Here is a 23,408-nt window from a genome sequence, read left to right as displayed (position 1 = left end):
TTTCGGGGGCCCTTTGGACCTACCGTTTGGAGCCCTATACAGGATGAAGTTGCTGGCATGGGTATTTTTGAAAATCCCAATGTATACTGCTTCCATTTCAAAAGGAATTATCCATATGCATTTTTAGCTTTATAAATTAGTTGTAGGACATATTATACAGGAGATATGGACACTTTGGGGCTACTGTCTGGGCCCCGTACAGGATAAAGTTGCTTGCATGGGTATTTTGCGAAATCCCAATATATACTCGGTCCATTGCCAAAAAATAGCCATGTACCTTTTCAACTGAATAAATCCATTTTCGGCGGGCCCTTCGGGCCTACTGTCTGGGCCCACATACATAATAAAATTGCTGGCATGGGTATTTTTGAAAATCCCAATGTATACTCGGTCCATTGCAAAAAAAAATAGGTATGTACCTTTTCAGCTGAATAAACCCTATTTCGGGGGCCCTTTGGGCCTACTGTCTGGGCCCCCGTACAGAATAAAATTGCTGCATGGGTATTTTTGAAAATCCCAATGTATATTGCCTCCATTGCAAAAGGAATTATCCATGTACATTTTTAGCTTGATAAATTAGTCGTGGGACATATACAGGATATATGGGCACTTTGGGGCTACTGTCTGGGCCCCCGTACAGGATAAAGTTGCTGGTATGGGTGTTTTGGGAAATCCCAATGTATACTCGGTCCATTGCAAAAAGAATCAGCCATGTACCTTTTCAGCTGAATAAACCCATTAGTCGGGGCCCCTTTGGGCCTACTGTCTGGGCCCCCGTACAGGATAAAGTTGCTTGCATGGGTATTTTGGGAAATCACAATATATTCTCGGTCCATTGCAAAAAGAATTAGCCATGTACCTTTTCAGCTGAATAAACCAATTTTTGGGGCCCCTATTTGGGGCCATCGGGGCCTTCCGTACAGGATATGGCCCGGCAGCAACACTTTCCCTTGATGACTACCTTCATGCTAACATGATGGGACCATCAAACCTTTTTGTACCCGATCAGCTGAATAAACTCTCCCAGCCCCCGGACTAGTAGTTTCCTATTTACTCCTCAACCGGCATGACCGGAGTCAGCGAACTGTTCCATTATCATGTCAGTAATGACCGACGGAAAATGTACTTTGACTTTGTGTGGGTGTGAGTGTGTGTTTGTGTGCGCGTTTATGTCAAAAGGCGGTTTCAAACCGCCTCGATCACAAGAATCCCCGTTAAATTACGAGAACTTTTTAAGGCTAAAAAATACCCGTTAATTATTCCTGCATTCAGACCGCCCCGAAACACATCCTTCGGTATAAGTTCCCGAAGTTACGAGCATGCGCAGTGTGGTCTGATAAGCAGGCAAGGCGGGAGATTCAAAATCACTAGCCCAGCAGCCACCCACGCCGCCGCGCCCAACGACACGCTGGGCTAAAAGTTCCCGTAATTTGCTTTCACATCGCCAAAATACCTACGACCTTGGAAAAATCCCCACAAAAGTTCTCGTAATTTCGCCAAGTACCTACTATATAGCGGGTATTTTCTTTCGGGGAAATTACGAGTAGTTTGCTTTCACATTACCAAAATACCTGGTATTTTCTGATCGGGGTAAATTTCCCGATCAGAGAATACCTGGAACTGGCGAACTTCGAGGCGGTCTGAAACCACCTAAAGAGTGTGCGTTTGATAAAAGAAAGCCTGTTATTTGTTCCGAAGGGTGGATTAAAGAAATGCACAGGGGAAAATACCATCGAGTCCCACTTAATCGTTTGTTGTGCGACGAAAACTGGTGAATAAAGGATTTAAGTTCTCTGTGACTAACTAAATAAGGAAACATTTTATTGAATGAACAATAGCTCGTTGAAGGCGGTACACGTATCGTGCAAGGTAAGAAAGTTCTTGCTATTTTCTTCATCACTTGTAAATGATCATATTCAATCTGTTTTTGCAAGAAATGAAATGAATATAATGATATTGAAACAAAACAGTATTTGCTATAATACCATTGGTATCATGGTTATGTGGTGTTCTATACACATTAACACCAAATTTCAAATTAAAATAATACTTAGTGCCGTACTATTACAAAAATAAAAACTATTAATTTGTTAGTGATTAGAAAAATGTGAAAAGGGCTCATTAGTAAAAGTCGGAGCTATATAGTGTGCACCCCCCCCCCCCTTATCAATCTTAGTTTATTCCACACAAGGATATTTTTCTACACATGATGCAGGATTTTATGAAGCTTGCAGGTAAATTGAATTATTATGCTTTGTATTATAATTTTTTTGGGAAAATGAATTCATAATTAGTTTAGATCGGTTAACGTACTATAAGTGGAAAATAACAATTCATAGTATTATATTAAAGTTGCTCGTCATAGAATGCCTAAGGTATATAGGCCTATAGTATACATGCCCTATGAGATGATATGTTCGCTTAAGTTTGTCCATAGACGCACGTCATATCTTACAAAACAAACAATTGGATGATCATTGATGTACTGTGACCGCCCATCTTGGTTCACTTACCGGTCTTAGGATAAAATGATGACATCGTCCATTACTGTAAAGTAGTATGAAGAGTTCAGTCGCTTTAGTTTCTCTTCCACTTCACTTGATATATTGAACTTCATTCGTAATTATTGATTTTGTCTTGTAACATTTTTTAACTGCAGTCGTGGGCGGCGGAAGCCAAGAAATAGGGAGGGGGGGGGAGTTCCACCTCAAATTTTGGGATGGACACAGGTAAGAAATTTGGCAGCCTCCCCCCAAAAAAGAAATTATCGACCAACATTTCAGGGGGTCCACCTGAATTTAGGGGGGGGGGGGGGACGCAGGAAACAAAATTGACAAGCAAAACAAAAAAACAGAAATTTTATGGAGGCCACCCCTACCTCAAATGTAGGGGGACAAAACCCCCTCGCCACCCCCCCCCCCCCCCGCTTCCACCGCCTATGACTGCAATACTTCAGCGAGAGGCATCAAAAGGAAAAGCAATCAATATATACATTTATATAGAGCGTCCCATATTTATTGAAGATTCATTCAATTTATCAATTCAAATAAAATATTTATTTCCTTCCATTTTATCACGTATTTTTTCTTGTAAACATAAGTTCATACGTAAATCAATTCGTTATAAAAAATATGAATATGAACATGATGACTTTAAGGAAGAAGGCGTATACCCTAAAAGCTGTTTGTGGCGGGATTCGCCTATAGACAAAAATAGCTAACTATATGAGCTAACTATATTTGTAATTTCCTCAAAAGATACCAGATTTTGATAAAAATTTCCTCAAAAGATACCAGATTTTGATTTAAAAAAAATATGGAGGGTATTTTTAAACATCTGGAAATATGTTCAGAAAATCATTAGCGCCTTATTTCTTGTTGTGGGTCGATTGCCGTTTGAAAATGTGACTCTGTGACTCGCGTGACAAGTATCATTTCGGACTTAAGATGGAAATATAATGTCATAATTTATACAGTAAAATGTGCCAAATTTTCTTCAAACAGAACATTTGTGATCACGTGCATCCCATTTATCTTTAAAACAAAGGAATTTTAAAGTCACGTCTTGTAAAGTCAACATGTGGGACTACATATTGTAGTCCATACGTGTTATTAATGGCATTTAACGTTTTTCTAAATCATTCCGGCTTAAAGCGACTCGTGTGACAGCTTTTTAGGGTGTTTTTTCATAAATGAAGGGATTTACAGTTGATGATCTTCTTTGTTCGTTTGACTTAGAAGTTAAGACCTTATGCTCCTTACTTTTTATCAACTACAAAATACTAATAAATACTTTTTAGTAAACTAAATCACGGAATGTGGAGCGTTGTGGCCCAGTGGATTAGTCTTCGGACTTTGAAACAGAGGGTCGTGGGTTCGAATCCCAGCCATGGCGTAATTTCCTTCAGCAAGAAACTGATCCACAATGTGCTGCACTCAACCCAGGTGAGGTAAATGGGTACCGGTAGGAAGTAATTCCTTAAAAAGCTGTGTGCGCCATGAAAGCCTAGCTTAGCCGGGTAATATAGGAGCGCCTTGAGCCCCTAACAAGGTGGATATGTGCGCAATATAAATACCCTATATTATTATTATTATGTGTTTTTGAGACTCGCATGACACATTTCGAGGCTGATTTGAACTTGAAGTATTGGTAAACGTGTTAAACAAAAGGGGCAAAAGAGAAAGTGTTAAGTTAAAATGGCTATAACATTAGACAGAATACAAAAATATGTATTTACAGACAACAGAACACGGTTTCTTTAGTGTCATTAAGAAATTCAAAAAGAAAGTACTTTTTATGCGAATTTGACATCTCTTTAGGATCGTGCAACTCGTCATTTGTAGGTGAAAGGCAATGAACAATCAGATTTCCACAATTTAAACACATACCAAGCCAAAAATAAATATTATTCATTGCAACGATTAACTTCATGAAGTGTTAATTTAGCTCTTAAGGAGCTTGTATAGTGACTGCACTTCGGAGTGCTGATTTGTCTAGTCAAAATTTGAACGACAAAAATGTGTACTACAAAGGGCAATAGTCACTGTAAAAACTCCTTAAGAGCTAAATTGGCACTTCATGTTTTAGAGTGTAAATACAGTGTACATCATACTTTCATACACAAAATTGATGAATATGATAGTACACAGCATTACAATTTAAGTGGAAGTTCACCCAGGCAAATTTTTTTGTAGTATAAAAAGCGGCTAACTTAAAAAAAAATGGCAAGGTTTTGAGGAATATCAATCACAAAGAATGAAAAACAAAAAGTTATTATAATTTGATTTATTGTATTTGCGACGTCATGTGCGAGCAGCATTTCTACATATCGTATGGTAAAAAAAAAACCAAATGAAATGAAATTTTCTCAGAAAATTGAAAGTGTGTCTTTATACCTTTAGTATGTCAATACACAGGCGATTTCACACCCGCACCAAAAAAAAGAAGTAATTCACTTCGAACCATTGGATACTGTGCATTTTATATTACAAAACATTTGGGGCTGCTCCTTTATGACGTCACAAATAAAAAATGGAATTCTGATAACTTTGTTAATTTTTGATGGAATTTCATCAAACCTTACCCGATATTTTTCTTATTTTTCTGCTATTTTACAACAAAGTTTTCGTCAGGGTGAACTTCCCATCTTATCTATGCTTGATTCAAATCGATTAATTGCACAAATCAAACTGAAGAAATATTTTGTTCGGACTCTTGTAGTATCGTTTGCTAATGAGTTATTAGACTTTGACCCGTTTGGGCATATACATGTTAATATTACGCACTACGGATCAAAACCTCTTTTAAGTTTTGATAACCATGCCCTTACCCCCTTCTAATCCAGTAAAGAATCTGTTTGTATTAATGACTGTAAATATACCAGTGGACGGATGCTCGATGGATATAGAGCTAATGAAATATTAGAATAGACAGAGTATGGCGGATTGCGCATAGTTTCTAGTAAGTCGCGAGTAAACCGACATTTGTATGTTTTTAAAATGAAAATCTTATTTTTGATAGATTTACTTAATATTGAAAACAGAAAGATATTATATACCACTTGTTTTTTTTGCTTTTATTGTCATAGCCCCCCCCCCCCCCACCATTGACCACATATGTGTTTTTCTACAAAGACATTGTCTACAAAGACAAAATGTCCAGCTTTTGGTTGAGATATTTTACAAGACAGTCAATATGGTCAATACACCTGCTTTGTAGAAAGGAAAGTTGGTAACGTTCTAGGTACAAGCTAAAAACAACTCGTATCTAGCATTCAATTCTTTTTATCTCCATCGGTTTTCTTTAACGCAATACAATCTGAATTAAAACAAATGACAGGTATTCTTTATAAATGTTTTGTTCTTGTCACTACCAAATAACAGTTTGAGTGATCGACTTCAAGTGTGCCTATGTCAGAAGTTAGGTGTGTAATTAATGTTAAGACTGTAGGCTCGCATATTTAAACCCCTTATGGAATGGTTATTTAATGAGTTTTGAACTTTTATTACTGCTCTGACCTTTTTTATTGAATAAAAAGGGAAAATCAGATCGACCTACTGCATGTAAATTCATTTATTTCTTGCAATTGACACTTATCTAAGCATAGGCCTACTGATTTTCTTTTCACTCCAATGTGGGTGTCAACATTGTACGAACCTAGGTAAATTTTGTAATACATATTCATTTCTTTAAGATAATTCTTAATAAAGAAGACATGCTAAGTTTGCCCTTTTAAAGGGGGAGTTCACCCTGACAAAAAGTTTATTGTAAAAATAGCAGAAAAATAATAAAAAATACTGCCGAAGGTTTGAGAAAAATTCATCAAATAATTAAAAAGTTATTAGAATTTCAATTATTTGATTTGTGACGTCATATGCGAGCAGCATTCCTACATAGCGAATGGTAAAAAATCAATGAAATGTCATTTTCTCAGAAAATTGAAAATGGTTTTCAATGTAACTTTTGTATATCAATAGACAAATCATTTCATACCCGATCATGAAAAGAAAACAAAATTAAGTCATCAGGAACCATACAAAATTTGAAATTCATACATTTTATATTACATAACACATGGGGCAGCTGCTCGTTTATGACGTCACAAATCCAAAATTTTGAAATCTAATAACTTTCTTACTCTTTAACGGATTTTCCTCAAACCTTCACCAATATTTTTTACTATTTTTTCTGCTATTTTCACAACAAAGTTTTCTTCAGGGTGAACTTCCCCTTTAAGTGTTTGGGAATAGTACAATAACTAAACTGAATTTAAAACCAAATAATGTCAAAATACATTGATATAGGGTAGCTTGTCATAAATACTTCATTGGTAAAAGGACTCCACAGAAATAGCAAGTACTACTAGTGGGACGTGGAGCCCCTATCCACTTTGAACACGATACATAATCTGCATACTTTACAATAGCATTCTAACGATTGTCAATGTTGTAGTATGTAGTAAGAGCCGGATAAGGGCGAGGGGCATAGTTACTAGTTTTGTCCTATTCTTGAATTGCTAATTTCTCGTGACAGAATTCTTTGTAAATAAGTATATGAATAAGGGTTTGTACGTGTAGTTTCAGTTATGTTGAATACCGTATCTACAGTAAACAATGTCATGTCGGGCTTCTGTAGATTGATCGTGTAACTTCCACAGGCAATGGTCAGTGCTGACTTTAACAAAAATGATAACGAGATCTACAAAATTGGTTCCACAGATGATATAGTGGTCTCTCATCCAAATACCCTTTTCCCTCCCATGAATGCAAACAATTAAAGATAAAAGAAATAGTGAGTGAGGGACATCATCGATTCTCTCATTTGTATGAGCATTGTGCATATAACTATTTTGTGAAAAATAAGCGAAACTTTTAGAATATCATTACTTTCTTATTTAACATCCGATTTTGATAAAATGTTCAGCATTATATGCTTGTCTGATTTTTCTATGTTGATTCAAATCAACATTTTTCTTAGGTGGACTTGACCTTTGAGCATGCCGTCGCCATATCCACATCTCAAATGCTTATAGTAGTCTTGTTTATCCCCGCCGAAAAAATCCCCCCAAAAATCTCTAAAAGAAAAGAACACTGAACAATACAGAACTGAAAATGAAACTTCAGTGAGTTCGATTGACATTAGCTTAGTAACATCAGATCATGAAAATAAGGCGTGTTAACGTTACAGTCACATAGACGAAACCGACTCCATACCGAACTATGGTATGTCATTGAAATGTAACATAATAGATTTGATCGGCCTGGAGTCGATTGCCCCAGTGCATCGGACCTTTTCGACTGCCAGCTTTTATTTAGTATTATGCATTCGTTCTACTCTGTTAACATTGAAAGCGCTAGTTTCATTGCTATTCACATGAATGTTCCTCTATTCATCGAGTTATTATGCATAGATTATTCATATCTGTTTATCGTGTCCCCCTCCTATTTATACTACTTTACGCAGGCATGCATGGAAAATTGGAATTCATTTCGGTGTTTTTCTATACATGTACATACGTGTGTGTGTGTGTGTGTGTTTTGGTGATAATACAGACGCCGCTTGCATCGTATTTGGAGTAGGTCGATAAAAGCCGTAAACGCCACCTATAGTCTTTTCAAATTGCAGCTCTGAATGGATTTACAACTTTCAACATAATAAATTCAAATTTTGGATGAGAATGGATTAGCTTAGAATTCGAAGGTAAGAAAAACAAGAGTAGGTTTATCTGCCTTGGAAGTAACATTATAGGACCTATCTGCACTTTCTGCAATAGTTGGTTAAAGAAGGAAGTGACGTTCAAAAAAGATAAAAATATGGCGAAGACGAAACGAAAGAGAAAGGGGATTGGTATACGTTAATTCAGACTTATTATGAGAGTGATGGAACATCTAATAAAAGTAAACGAAATATTTAGTACAGCAAAAACGACTCTACTTTGTAGATTGATGGTGAAACAACATTTTTGTTTTGTTTTAGCATGGAAGCATGATAACTCGTTGACGTGAATGCACACTAACATGACTAAAATGCATCGAGGTAAATAAAATGAGTGTGTTTTTTTAATGCATTGTAAAGTAAAGCATTTGTATGTGAATTCATGAAATATGATTATAAGGTATATTGCCCTTTATGTGAGTACGCGATAAAGCATTTTATTTGAATTCGTGGGGGAAAATGACGATGATGATGATGATGGTGATGATGATGATTGACGATGATGACGGTTATACTAGCGGTGATGCCAAAATAGATAACGATGACGTTGTGCCGATTTCATTCGGTGATGAGAGGATCAAGGATCACAATTACGTTGCTGCTCAGTCAAAGTGCGATACCATCAAGAATCTACCCCACCAAAGCCAGAACTGATTTTCAACCACATTTCACTTCATTTTATAGCTTCTGGAGCCGATGAAACATGTAACTTTCAAACAATGGCAGATGGACATAGTAAAACGCCTCATCGGGTAAGCATTTAAACCTTAATCTATTCATTTTTATTTTTTGTATATATGTATTCATTCTGTTTTATTCCCTTTTTGATAAACTTGTTTATATACACTCCCCTCCAAAAGTTTGGGAACACCTGCCTTCAGTGTATGTTTTTTTCAAACTTTGATAGACTTTACTGAAGCTAAGCCTCATAGTACAGCTGTATTTTTGTCTTAAAGTGAAGGCTATACACCAGTGTACATTTTATCATTGATTCAAACAAATTAAAAGCTCTTAGGAGACGTGCAGCTGCCAACTGCCAAGGTGGGCAGGCTACCAGTCAAGATGGCATTCTCTAAAAAATGCTAACTTCTTTTAACATTGTTCTGTTTGGGGTTCTATTCTGAAATTTTTCCCATTATTTTGTGATGTCCTCAGAATTTGTTGCTCAGTATTGTTCATAAGACAGTTAATTTATGGAAATCTGCATCTTTATCCTGGAAAACTGACATCTGAACTTGACAAATTCCTAATCCTTTAAAGAAAATGCATGAAAGTGGAGTTGACATCAGTGCAATTCGAAATTCATGAACTCAAAAGTTATTGAGAGTTTTTTACACTTATTCCAGTGCACCTTCATTCATTTTGCCTATTCAGTTTTTCGTAGTCAGAAGTCAGTCACAAAATTAAAATGGCTAAGACAAGACAGCTTTCTTTGGAAACACGTCAGTCAATTGTAGTTTTGAGGAAAGAAGGCTACTCCATGCGAGAAATAGCCAGGAAACTCAAGATCAGTATCCATGCTGTTCACTACAGCCTGAAATGCAAAGAGGCCACTGGGTCTAATAGGGACAGTAGACAAAGTGGTAGGCCAAAACAACATGTCCTGCTGAGATTAATACATTCGGGTGAGCAGTCTACGCAACCGTTGCCTGACTTGCCCACAGATTACAGCTGACCTCAACAACACCCGTGAGATGCCTGTATGTTCTTCAACTGTTAGAAGACGCGTCTCTGTGGAGCAGGGCTGATGGGCCGTGTGGCTTCATGGAAACCACTCCTCAAAGAAAAGAACCGGAAGAAAAGGCTTGCTTGTGCTAGCAAGCATAAAGACTGGTCTTTGGAGCAGTGGCAGAAGGTTCTTTGGTGTGACGAATCAAAGTTCGAGGTGTTTGGCAGCAAGCGAAGTACCTATGTGAGACGGCGAAAGGGAGAAAAGATGCTACCCCAATGCATCAAGCCAACTGTGAAACATGGTGGTGGTAACGTCATGGTTTGGGGTCGCTTTGGTGCAGGAGAGGTAAGTAGCTTGCACAGAGTAGAGGGTATCCTCAACCAGCACTGCTATCATTCAATCCTACAACGGAAGCCCATCCCTTCTGGGAAATACCTGATCGGAGAAGGATTCGCTTTCCAGCTAGACAATGACCCAAAACACACGTCAAGTATATGCAAAGACTACTTGAAGAAAAAGGAAGAGAAACAAGTCCTGGAAATCATTGATTGGCCGCCCCAGTAACCAGTAAATAAATGAGTTTCCATGATCAAGAAAAAAAAACTGACGCCCTTTTGATTGTTATTGTGGTTATTTAAAAGAAATATATGATTTATTGTCTTTTACGTTTATACAATAAAATTTATTTAATTTTTTTTCCATATCAGTGGAACACTGAGTATTGTTAAATTTTATTTTTGTGTCTGACTTCTGACTAGGAAAAGGAAAAATGAATGAAGTTGCACATGTATTAGTGTAAAAGCTCTGAATAACTGCAATAACTGCATGTTATAAAATAAGTTAGCATTTTGAGAGAATGCCATCTTGACTGGTAGCCAGCCATTTAAGAGTATAAATTTGTTTGAATCAATAACAAAATTTACACTGCTGTATAATATTCACTTTAAAACAAAAATTCAACTGTGCTATGAGCCCGAATATCAACAAAGTCTACCAAGTATATAGAAAAACACACACTAAATGCAGGTGTTCCCAAACTTTTGGAGGGGAGTGTATACACAATGAAATCAATGTTTAAAAAGTTAAAAATCATCATCATCATATCAATCGTGTTTAGCCTACTGCGGGACGAAGGCCTCATCAAGTTGATCTCAAAGGTCCTGGTCTTATGCTGAAGCAATCCACTTTGTGCCATTATATTGAACTTTGTGAGCTCGTCACTATATTATTATCATTATTTATTCGGCAAATAATATTAAAAATACATTTCAGTGTAAACAATACAAAATATATATTTTAGTGTTTGTCTACCCCGATTTCTTGATCCTAGCCATGGTCTCCATTTTGTGATACGTTTGGTCCATCTGTTGTCATGTGATCTTGTAAGATGGCCGGCCCATCTTCATTTCATTGTTTTAATCACTAAGTTAAACAACAACTCTCTGTAACTTAAAAACTGGAATTTAAGAAACACAGATATGTGTAGTGAATGCAATGATTTGAGGAGGGATTTATTACATTTGTTTTGGTTGTGTGCAGAGGTTGATGAGTTTTGGAAATACGTCGAAGCACTCATAAGAAAATGTCCAATTCAAAATTTTCGTTTGAAGCCTCAGCATATTGTTTACGGTTTAAGAAAAGAAAAAGAAAGAGAAATTAATTTGATGGTGAATAATGCATTATATTTTTTTACAAATGTCACAAGATAACATTAGTTACAATGAAAAAAGATGAAGTTTTATGATTTGTGAATTATGTTCATATATGTTCTGAAAAAAATATGATAATGAGAGAAATAAACGAAAGGAAAATTTGTATATGAATATGAGCAAAGAGAATTCAATACTAAATAACTTGTAAAACTTTTGTTTGTGTACCTATATATGTGTGTATATTTTTATTCAACTAAAGAAGACTAGTACTGGTTTGAATTAAAAGAAAAACGAAAACCCTCAACTTTTAAGTAATAAATATTAGAAATTGCACACTGTTTATATTTTTAGAATTTTGTTTTAAAATTCAAACGATACTTAATAATACGGTATATTTTTTCAAATTGTGGTATTTTGTTTTTCTCTGTTGTTTCCCAGGTGTCCAAATTACCAGCTGCTCTTCAAATTTCAGGAACTGGTTTTCTAATAATATTTGGCATCGTTGCCATTGTATTGTCATGCAAATGGTCATATTTTGCTGCTCCAATTATCGTTTGTATATTGGTAGGTATTATGCACAATGTGTTGTTGCCGTAAGAGATCATCCTTTCCAATCTATTTAATAATCATTAAGGATGACAAATACTATTTATTTTTCAAGAGTAAACTGTTAGAAAGCTGTTTTAATTAAATTGTAAGTTTGTAAATATATGTATTTAAAACATTGAATTAATATTTTGTTCCTATTTCAATGTCATAGTAAACTATGATATTTCTGTAAAATCAAGAATGGTTAACAACATCATCTGTCTATTCAAGTACAAAGATTTTAATCGAATTAGAATTGGCTATGGCGACAATATGATACAGAATTCAATTTTAAAAAAATGAATATTTTGATAATCAGTATCATTATTGTTATAATTACGATTATTTTTATTGTCATAAATACGATTATTTTAGTTATGATTATTGTCTATCAATATCATCATTAATGTTGTTGTTATTGTTTTTATCATAATTATATTCTAACAGATACTTGGTCCAACAGGGATCATTGGAATATGTTTTTCCAGAAGAGGAATTGCTCTTTTGGTAAGCATTAAAAGTATTACAAAACTTATGCATTATTTGTTGTATTTGGCATATTTGTTTATTGATATTGTTTTAACTCTTCAAGATGTTGTTTTCTTGTCAGTTGTGTAAAAGAATATATATTAAACCTGTCTTCGTAGTTCCTTTCTGAATAAATGTTCATCTGCGTCTTAGGTGCACTCTTAAAATGTTGGAAACATACTGTCCACACAACAATTTGTTAAAACCTTATCCAACTCTGGGTAGTTTTCAACCAATAATGTGTAGTTTTCACATAAAAACACACATTATTGGTTTAAAACTACCCAGAATTGGATATTTGTTGTATTTGGCATATTTGTTTATTGATATTGTTCTTACTCTTTAAGATGTTTTTTCTTGTCAGTTGTGTAAAAGAATATATACTAAACCTTTTTTTCGTAGTTAGTTTCTGAATAAATGTTCATCTGCGTCTTAGGTGCACTCTTAAAATGTTGGAAACATACTGTCCACACAACGATTACTTAAAGAATTGTGGTAGTTTTCAACAAATAATGTGTAGTTTTCACCCAAAAGCACACATTATTGGTTTAAAACTACAAATAAATTGATAAAGTTTTAACCAATTGTTTTGTGGACAGTATGTTGCCCAACATTTTTTATGAGTGTAATGTTCCACATATCTTGTAAGATTTTTTATGTGTTTATTAATATACTATCATCTGAATGGTTTAGTGGGTCTTCTCTATGCCGGGTATTTTTCAGAGTCTTTTTTATTCCATTTACATTTGAACATGATACCAATTAATCAGATCAGATTCAAATTAAAGGGTGAACATTATCGGTGAGTGCAAGTAGGACTTATATAAAAGTTCAGCACCAAATAGAGCATATGGAAATCAGAGGGTCCACTAAAAGCAATGCCTGTGAAGTGGTGACACCCTTTTATCACTGCCAACATGTTACATATCAAAAATTATTCTCTCAAAGTGCCAGGTCTGTACTGATAAAATATACATTAAAACATCTTCAGTATTAAATGGATTATTGTTATGTACACTTGAAAATAAACATACTCTGTAAAATTTTAACCAGCACGAGGGTAATTATGTATAAAATCAATTTGGGGCAGTAATTTACCCAGTGCGTGAAGCATAATGTCCAGTGAGGTTAAAAACAGCTATTACTTTAGAATGGGCAAAATGTTCATCACACTTCTAAATAAAAATGTCCAATGTTGGTTGGGCACATAATTACCCTCATGGACCACTTTTACTCAACATTTTTTTTTTATAGTGTATAGCCTTTCACTTTCTAGTGCACTTCTCATTTGTTAATCCTTTGACCATTAATTTTGAATTATTTAAAAGAAACAACTTTAGAGTTACATATAGGAAAGGCCTTCTAGTGATATTTTTTTATTGTTGAAACATTTTATCTCAAATTTTAGAAATAACATCCGGTGATCTTTCATTTTTCTTCCTACTTGCATTTAAAAAAATCAATTTAACAATGGTATTGATTTCAACAAATGCACGCAGATGTTAGTCAGAAGGTTGAAATTGGCATGTAAGCGTGATATTCTCAATAACAATACATTTCAAATCAAATCACAAGACAGGAAAAGGGCAATTTTACAATAACCTGATACAATTATGCAACATTTGAGCACACTAAACATGTTAAATATTATGATGATTTTTAATTAAGCAAACAAAAGGTACTTTTATTTCACTTTAATTTTACCAGGCATATGCTATTATGTTTTTGAATTATAGAAACATTGTTCTCAAATATTAGAAATAACGTTCTGTGATCTTTAATTTTTCTTCCAACTTGCAATTTAATGTACATGCTTTATTTTATTTTAATCAAACTATGCTCGTAGCCTATTCATTGGTCCAAGGAAATAAAGTGTAAGCTCCACACTATAAGTTTCAATTAGGTGCATGTGGCAAGACTGAAATTCCATTACTCAAAATTGTACATAAAAGCAGCATCCTTCCAGTGATTATCAAGCCGATTCTATACTAAAAAATATCTAAAAATAAGATATTGGGTAAAAATGCTCCATGAGGGTAATTATGTGTCCAACCAAGATTGGACATTTCTTTTGGGCATTTTATTTATCAACTGTGATAAAAAGTTTGCTCATTCTAAAGTAATCCCTGCTTATTTTTTAAACTTACTAGATAATATCCTTCCCGCATTGGGTAAGATACTGCCACATCTTGGTTTGACACATGTAATTTAGCCTCATGCTGGTTGAAATCGTACTTAATATTTCTTACAGATATTAATTTATCATATAATATTACTATAATATCATATCATATTGTATTATATTATGTTATATTACATTAATATTCACTTTTTCCCATTAGCATACCAGGCATACGTTCTACAGGGTATTATCTTGTATATCTAGTCTTATTTCGTTGGCATTAGCTGCTCTCTATTGCTCTATAGCTGCTTCCGAAGATGCTTCAATGTGCACACCGGGTGTGATGAGTTCGTCATTTTCTTGTGAACAGTTGGTGAGTCGTCCAAATCATCTCTGTAATCATAAGGCAGCACCCCCTGTAATTCTGAAAGGTGTGACAAAATTGGAGAAATGTACTTTATGAACTTTGTCTTGAAGTGAAGCCTTCTTTTTCATATTTCTAGGAACCAAAATGACCTTCATTTTGAAGTGAAAAACTTGTTTTAAGGCTTGTCACATTTACTTCAGCACCACCATTAAAAAAGCGTTCCCAGCACTGCATTGTTGTCATCATTAATAGCTGTAATGCTAATGAATTATGGCAATTGCCTAATTAAGCAACTTTTTTTATTGATCAGAATTTGCTTACACCCTGAAGACACCGTAATAAAATATATATAAATTTCAAGTTTATTTCATTTGGTCCGTGTCCCGTTTTCTGTATCCTGTTCGAATAAACCAAACGTCTACAAATCTTTCACACATATTTGGTTTGGTTTGGTTTATTTACCATATGATAATCACAATAAAATACATTGCACAAGATATGATATTAAATATATAAATATGCACATAAAAATATACGGATGGATCACTATATTCAGAGCCTTTGATATAATGGCTCTGTTCTTCCTAGAGGTCCAGTCTTTTTGAGAATGTACAATTTACATGTTTCGTCTGTCAGATTTACATGGATATATAATTATTTGAACAAGATAAATACTGGGGCAGATCCTCAATTACCCCCCCCCCCTTATCAGTATAGGCCTTCATAAAATGACAAAAGAGCAAAAACAAAATTAAAATCAAAGGTTTCGAGTTTGGGCAATGCAGCTAAGGATCCATTATTATTGTAAGGAGACGTGTTATGTCCCAGAAATTCAAAAGTTACTAAGGTGGGACGGGATATCACTCAAAAAAAGAAAATCATTTTGTCTTCTAAAAAACAAAAGCAAGAAAAATAAACCAATATATTATCTTGAAAAACAATGAAAATCGTTACTTAGGAGTAAAGAGCATTTTGGTTTATAGAAAAAAAGGTGACAGGCGGAAAAAAACCGCAACCAAAAAGTCTCAGTTTGGGGGAGGGCTTAACATTCAACGTCGTGACCCCGTCCCTTCTTGGCTCTGCCCTCGCAATCCCCCCCCCCCATCGCCCTCTCTTTGGCTCAGACCTGATCAGGGGCGGAAATCTCTCCCATAATGTTGGGGGACAAGGAGCTGGAAAATTTGAGGTAATTACCTCAAATTTAAGGTCCGCCCCACCCCCCCCCCCCCCCCCTCTCAGATTTCCGCCCATGGACCTTATCAAATATAACTGCAAAAATGAAATTTATTGTTTCGTCTCCAATGCTTACAACCTTTTCACCACCTTCTTGCCAATAAAAGGAAACGAGACGGGCCATTGACGGGGTGATTGCCGCGGTTGCATTCCTCGAGTTCATCGTCTGCTTCCAAATAGCTTTAGAAGTACAATGGAGTACGTGCTTCGGTCGAAAGGCGACGGAAACAAAGGTGAGCTAGTCTCAGTCACACTAGATAGGCCGATTCAAGACCGATCAAAGCTGTTACGTTTTTTTTAATAGGACATAATCGGTCGGTTTGGAGTAAATTACGTTGGTGGCAATAAGGAAATATCTTTATTTGTTACGGTTGCCTGGATGACAATATTCCAATACTTCTGCCAGCTTTAAAAGAGTTCTGTACAATTTTATAAATGGAAGATGAGTAAGGAGTAACTTGGTAGAACTGGTGGGCGTTTCATAAAGCTGTTTGTAAGTTAAGAACGACTGGTGATCCTTTCTTAGGGCGAATGGTTTTGCGCGTAAGAAAGGATCACCAATCGTTCTTAAAGCCCCTCTTAGCTTACGAACAGCTTTATAAAACGGACCCCAGGGCGGATATCACTCTCCTATACCCACCCACACAAATTGTGTGTACCTTGCAATAATGCTTACTTTAAAGACGTGTGTGTGTGTGGGGGGGGGGTACCCTTAAATTAAAATAAAGTTGAAAATTCCTCGGAATCCTGTAATTGTGGCCAGTTTTCATCCCACCCCATTCTGAAGCATGGACCCCCCCCCCCATGATATATCATAGGAATATCTACTTATTATGAGGTATAAAACACGTTCATTTTACACCGTTGATGTCTCATACTATTTTTTGGAGGGTGGGTGTCCAGATTCGTAGATTGCGCATAAAACTGATTGTCATCTTTATTGTCTTAGAATTTGTCTCTGCAGAATCTTGATGGAGGTCATTTTTCATCGTCCGAAACTGCGTCAAAGAAAAAAACAGAAGGTAAACTATTCTGCAGAAAATATGGATTAAAATGGAAATTGATTTTTATAAATGAACTAATGAAGAAACGTACGCATTATTATAATACTATTTCATGAACTTAATACACCTTTATTGAAATAAATAAATTTATTAATTAATTTACTTAACGTAATGAATAAATACACGTTTATTAAATAGATAAATAAATACGACCTTATTAATCACAACTGAAGGTGTGTGCACAAGAAAAAAAAACAGTACAATAAAGCTTCAACGAAGATGTTTGTTCTTATTTTGCTTTGGGGCTGATATGCATTTTTATGTCTAATCCTTCTGTATCATTTAGTTATATATATATATATATATATATATATATATATATATGAGATCAAGAGTATGGAGAGGGCCGTAGCAAGGTCAATACCAGTCTTCATCAAGCTTTTTGGCACACTCCCTTCTTCAGGATCTAAACCAATCTGCTAATAATCACAATGATAAATACACTATATATATATGTATATATATATATACATATGTGTGTGTGTATATATATATATATATGTATATAATATATATATATATATATATACTACATCATATTATTTTAGGTGCCGATAATACAGGCTATGAAGGCGGGGATGATGAGAATGCAATCACAGGCTATCAAATTATGGATAGTGGTGCCATGCGAAAGTTTAGTAGTAGGCCTAACGTAAAGGTAAGCAGATCATTGAATCTTTTTACCTGATTTTCCTGTCTCCCGGTACGAATAAATTGAATTAAAAAATCTAATCCATAATGTAATGAAAGCTTAAAGCGATTCCTAAAATGATTATTTTAAACATACACACACACAAAATGGTTAGAAGCTGTACATTGTTGGAGTACAAGGAATAATTATGGTATTGCTGCGTTCTTTGTATGTTTTCCCCCTTCTTCAGCTTATTACTGAAAGAAATAATCCAGAAATTCTATAACAACTGTGAGGATAAAAGTTGAACTTTTGCCCAAACGTCAAGATTGGTTAATGATAATGAACATTAAACAATTATTTAAAATATGCCCATGAATATAAAACTTTGTAGAAAAATAGGACATTTGAAATATATAGGTAACCTTTTTTCCGACCATGACAATTATATAAATTTACAATTGAATATTACGTTATGTGTTACTTGTCTCCGTTTCATTAATTCACAGTACCCTGACAAATGATTTACAAGACACCGGAATGATTAAAGCTAGGCATTCCAATACATACAAATGTTGGTTTAGATATAGTTCAGTAAATCATTGTACCATTACAATACAAATAAAATGAATAAAGAATATAAAGACATTTCGAATAAAGGGGGTGGTTGTCCTAAGCGGTAGTGATCCTAGAAGGTGGATGTCCGCGGGGCGGACGTCCAGGGGATGGGTGTCCGGATATGATCACCGTTCAATCATCGTAAATTTTAAGTAGGTTTGGAAACATCGTGTATGATGTCGCTTATAATCGTTTGTCGAAAACACCTTTTTAATATATTCTTCATACCATTGTTTTTTGCCTGATAATAGTCCACAGTTGGGCCTACACAAGACTTAGACATGTTAGAAGAGCTTCATGAGCCATCCTCTGTCCCAAGGAGTGTTTCACAAGGCAAGTCATTCAATTTTAATGTAATCTGGAACTAATGGAAGTCTAAGGGGGAGTTGCAAGAAAAGCCTTGCAATCAATTACAAATTTTAGTTGCAAATTTAGAAGTGATGTTGATTTCAAATGAAGCAAATTAATTTATTCTTGTCGATGGATCTTTATGATTGATTCCATGACCTTAAAGGGGAAGTTCACCCTGAAGAAAACTTTGTTGTAAAAATAGCAGAAAAAATAATAAAAAATATTGGTGAAGGTTTGAGGAAAATCCGTTGAAAAATAAGAAAGTTATTAGAGTTCAAAGTTTTTGATTTGTGACGTCATAAACGAGCAGCTGCCCCATGTGTTATGTAATATAAAATGCATGAATTTCAAATTTTATATGGTTGCTGATGACTTAATTTTGTTTTCTATTCATGATCGGGTGTGAAATGATTTGTCTATTGATATACAAAACGTACAGTAAAAACCATTTTCAATTTTCTGAGAAAATGACATTTCATTGATTTTTTACCATTCGCTATGTAGTAATGCTGCTCGCATATGACGTCACAAATCAAATAATTGAAATTCTAATAACTTTTTAATTATTTTATGAATTTTTCTCAAACCTTCGTCAATATTTCTTATTATTTTTTCTGCTATTTTTACAATAAACTTTTTGTCAGGGTGAACTTCCCCTTTAAATGACTTGCAGTCATTTTCAAGTTTCTTTCCACATCCCATTAGTTTAGTTTAGTCTTAAATGGCCTGCACGGTCTAACTCTGTGCCAAAAGTATAGGGAGCCAAAAAAATAATAGACAAAAATCTGTTTATATTGTATATTTCGTATGTTTGCTCTTTCGTTTCCTTGGGCTTTAATAATGAAGAAAAGTGGTTCAGTTATCATTCCCAGACAATTATGAACAATTTGGTTGTCAAATTAGTTTATAAATTGAATTTGTACTGTCAGGGATTGCTCCAATTGGCTTTCCATATTTAAACCACAACTTTAACCAGGGTTAAATATGAACCCGAGTTCAGAATACGGACCATTATTTTTTACAATGATTCGTATTTGCTTTTGTCTGAGTTACTGCTATTCCGAATAAAAAAAAATCATGACCCGATGACTAAATGGTACATAATAAAACAACAATTAGTAAAATCTAATATTTGTATGAAGCGTGATATGTAGGCTAACCTATAAATCGAACCATTGGTGGTAGGTTTTTTTTCTTCAAAAATTGCAGAATACTACCATCGTGAGCGATAAGGCTTGGATGAGACTTTCACCAGTATATCTATTTGCTAAATTAAACTCTTTCTGACATCTATAACAAAAATGACACAAGATGTCGGTTTTGCTCCCTCGCATTAAAAAAAATACATGTGTCCGTTATTCAAATTATGTTTCATGTATAATAAAAATGATGATAATGATTATTATTATCACTATTATCAAAATAATGATAATTATTATATCTATCCTCTTCTTCATCATTTTCATTATTTACATCTTCAGGTTTGGACGAATTAGGAGCAGGAGCAAGCGGAGGAGATGTGGTGTCTGACTCTAGACTCTTCCCTCCACATAGTCGTCTTGAGAAACCAGCCGTTCGGGTTCGTATAGGCCTACTAACATTTTGTATTGTACGTTGTCATGTCCCTTTTTTGGGGGGGGGGGGTATGCATGTATTGTCTTTCATTATGATGGTTCGTCCCTTCCCCGCAGCGAAAGCACGGTATCATAGTGTGTTCACAGTTTGTTCACAGTGTGATCACAGTGAGTTTGTAGTGCGTTTGAATGAGATGTGTTTGCAGTAAGTTCACGGGTTGTTCACAGTGGGTTCGTAGTGTGTTCAGAGTGTATTTGCAGTATAATCACGGCGGGTTCACAGTATGTTCGTAGTGTGTTCGCAGTGTATTTGCAGTGAGTTTGCAGTCATATCACAGTATGTGCACAGTTTGTTTCCAGTGTGTTCACAGTAATTTCACATTGTGTTCACAGTGAGTTTGTTGTATATTTGCAGTGAGTTCACAGTCATATCACAGTATGTGAACATTTTGTTTGCATTGTGTTCACACTGTATTTGTAATATGATTGCAGTAATTGTGTTTACAGTGTGTTCAAACTGGTTTTCGAGTTTACAGTGAGATCACAGTGTTTTCACAGTGAGTTTGTAATGTGTTTGTAGTATATGTTCACAGTGATTTCTGAGTTTACAGTGTGTTCAGAGGTAGTCCACAGTTAGTTCACAGTCATATCACCGTGTGTTTTTTGCAGTGTGTTCTCAGTGGGTTCGCTATGTGTTTGCAGTATGTTCACAGTGTGTTCACAGTGAGTTTGTAGTGTGTTTGAAATTTGTTTGCAGTGAGTTCGCATACATATCACCGTGTGTGCACAGTTTGTTTCCAATGTGTTCACAGTAAGTTTGTAATGTATTGCAGTATGTTCACAGTGTGTTCACATTGAGTTCATAGTGTATTTGCAGTGTGTTCACAGTGTGTTCACATTGAGTATATAATGTATTGCAGTATGTTCACAGTGTGTTCACATTGAGTTCATAGTGTATTTGCAGTGTGTTCACAGTGTGTTCACATTGAGTATATAATGTATTGCAGTATGTTCACAGTGTGTTCACATTGAGTTTATAGTGTATTTGCAGTGTGTTCACAGTATGTTCACATTGAGTATATAATGTATTGCAGTATGTTCACAGTGTGTTCACATTGAGTTTATAGTGTATTTGCAGTGTGTTCACATTGAGTATATAATGTATTGGAGTATGTGCACAGCGTGTTCACAATGAGTTTATAGTGTATTTGCAGTGTGTTCGCAATGAGTTCACAGACATATCACACTGTGCTCGTGAAGAGTCTATTTGCAGTGTGTTCATAGTGTGTTCAGGGTGAGTTCTCAGTGAGTTCGTAGTGTATTTGCAGTGCGTTTGCAGTGAGTTCGCAGACATATCACAGTGTGTGAACAGTTTGTTTCCACACTGTAAAAATGAAGTGCTAATTTAGCACTTACAGTGCTTGCATAGTAACTGCACTGCGAGTGCTGATTTTCAGCACCCGTAGTGCAGTCACTATACAAGCACTGTAAGTGCTAAATTAGCACTTCATTTTTACAGTGCAGTGTGTGAACAGTGATTTCTGAGTTCACAGTGAGTTCAGTGTGTTCACAGTGAGTTTATAATGTGTTCGCAGTGAGTTCACATATAAATCACAGTGTGTTCGTGAACAGTCTATTTGCATTGTGTTCACAGTGTGTGTATTCACTGCTTGTTCACAATGTTTGCAGTGTGTTTACAATATGATAAAAGTGTGGACACTTTTTGTTCCTAGTTGAATTTAAATCATTATTTTTTTGTGTGTGTGCTTTTTTATTAGGATTCATTTTTCGATGATATGGAAGAAGACCCAGATAATTACGGTATGTATCTTGGCAGTGGTATTAACAAAATTCAATAATTCGGGGCTAAATGTTTCATACAGTGCGTTTATATAACGTTCACTGTACACATGGTGTACAATCAAGATTTCGGTGTCAACTACATCAGATTAGGGCCTGGGGCTATGCCCCCCCCCCCCAAAAAAAACAAAAACAACGATCAAACAAACAAGAAAAGGGAATATTTTGTTTTTATTCCTGAAAAATCTTTGAAATAAAATGTAAATTGTATAACAATTTGAATAACGGGGAATGCCTTTGCTCATGCAGGGCCTAGCCTGTGAAATTGTCTACCACAGAGTTTGAAAACCCAGAGTTCAGTAGCTACCTTCAAGGGCAACCTGAAAACATACCTGTATAAGAGTGCTTTTGGATAGACATTGACTTATCGTTCACACATATTATGTAAATAGTTTTTGTTGTTCTGCTCTGAAGCGCCTTGAGCATCTAATCAAGATGGAAAGTACGCTATACAAATCTCATGTATTATTATAACAAACCTTAATTATTAACAAGCCAGTATTAACCCTTTTATTATCAGATCCAGACATGTCTAGTCAAATGATCCATCCATCTCGAGGAGGTACAATCATGCTACCTGCCCATGGTATTAGTCTATTCATCCCAGTCTGGGCTTTACGAAAGGAATGCAGAATCACGATGAAGGTAGGCTGGGCGATTATGTTCCATGATATTTGCTCCGGCGACAATTAATCCGATGGAAAATAGGCACGTTGAACCAAACATAAAATCGGGCATAAAATCTAACCTCCAAAACTAAATAAAGTAACCCTGATCATTACTTGAACATTATTCTAAACCAAAAACTCTGTTACAATTCTAAATCTACCCCTATGACCTCTGAGATATTAACATATTATTTTCTGTGTTCTCGGATGCGTTCTTCATCGCAGTGCGAAATTCCTTAATGACTTTTGGCAATGGGACGAATTTT

General features: G+C 35.3%; 1 protein-coding gene across 1 annotated transcript; it reads left to right on the top strand.

The window, feature by feature from the left end:
- The first annotated feature begins 1,671 nt into the window (after positions 1-1,671).
- On the top strand, positions 1,672-23,167 carry LOC121417618. The gene is made up of 13 exons (XM_041611353.1): positions 1,672-1,869; positions 8,052-8,199; positions 8,899-8,966; positions 11,977-12,102; positions 12,574-12,633; positions 14,997-15,149; positions 16,484-16,609; positions 17,326-17,398; positions 17,989-18,098; positions 18,941-19,022; positions 20,522-20,619; positions 22,393-22,435; positions 22,995-23,167. The coding sequence occupies exons 3-13, from the start codon at positions 8,934-8,936 to the stop codon at positions 23,165-23,167; spliced, it is 1,077 nt and encodes a 358-aa protein (XP_041467287.1). The 5' UTR covers positions 1,672-1,869; positions 8,052-8,199; positions 8,899-8,933.
- The last annotated feature ends 241 nt before the right edge of the window (positions 23,168-23,408 follow it).

Source organism: Lytechinus variegatus, chromosome 6 (assembly GCF_018143015.1).
Source record: "Lytechinus variegatus isolate NC3 chromosome 6, Lvar_3.0, whole genome shotgun sequence".
Lineage (NCBI taxonomy): Eukaryota > Metazoa > Echinodermata > Echinoidea > Temnopleuroida > Toxopneustidae > Lytechinus > Lytechinus variegatus.
The sequence above is the reverse complement of the archived record's forward strand: the minus strand, read 5'-3'. Positions and strand labels throughout refer to the sequence as shown.

Bases quoted from the DNA above. Each gene is read 5' to 3' on its own strand.
- LOC121417618 (XM_041611353.1), top strand. From the start codon at position 8,934: ATGGCAGATGGACATAGTAAAACGCCTCATCGG. The intron at 12,103-12,573 runs GTAGGTATTATG...ATATTCTAACAG, and splicing joins CAATTATCGTTTGTATATTG to ATACTTGGTCCAACAGGGAT. The intron at 12,634-14,996 runs GTAAGCATTAAA...TTTTCCCATTAG, and splicing joins GAAGAGGAATTGCTCTTTTG to CATACCAGGCATACGTTCTA.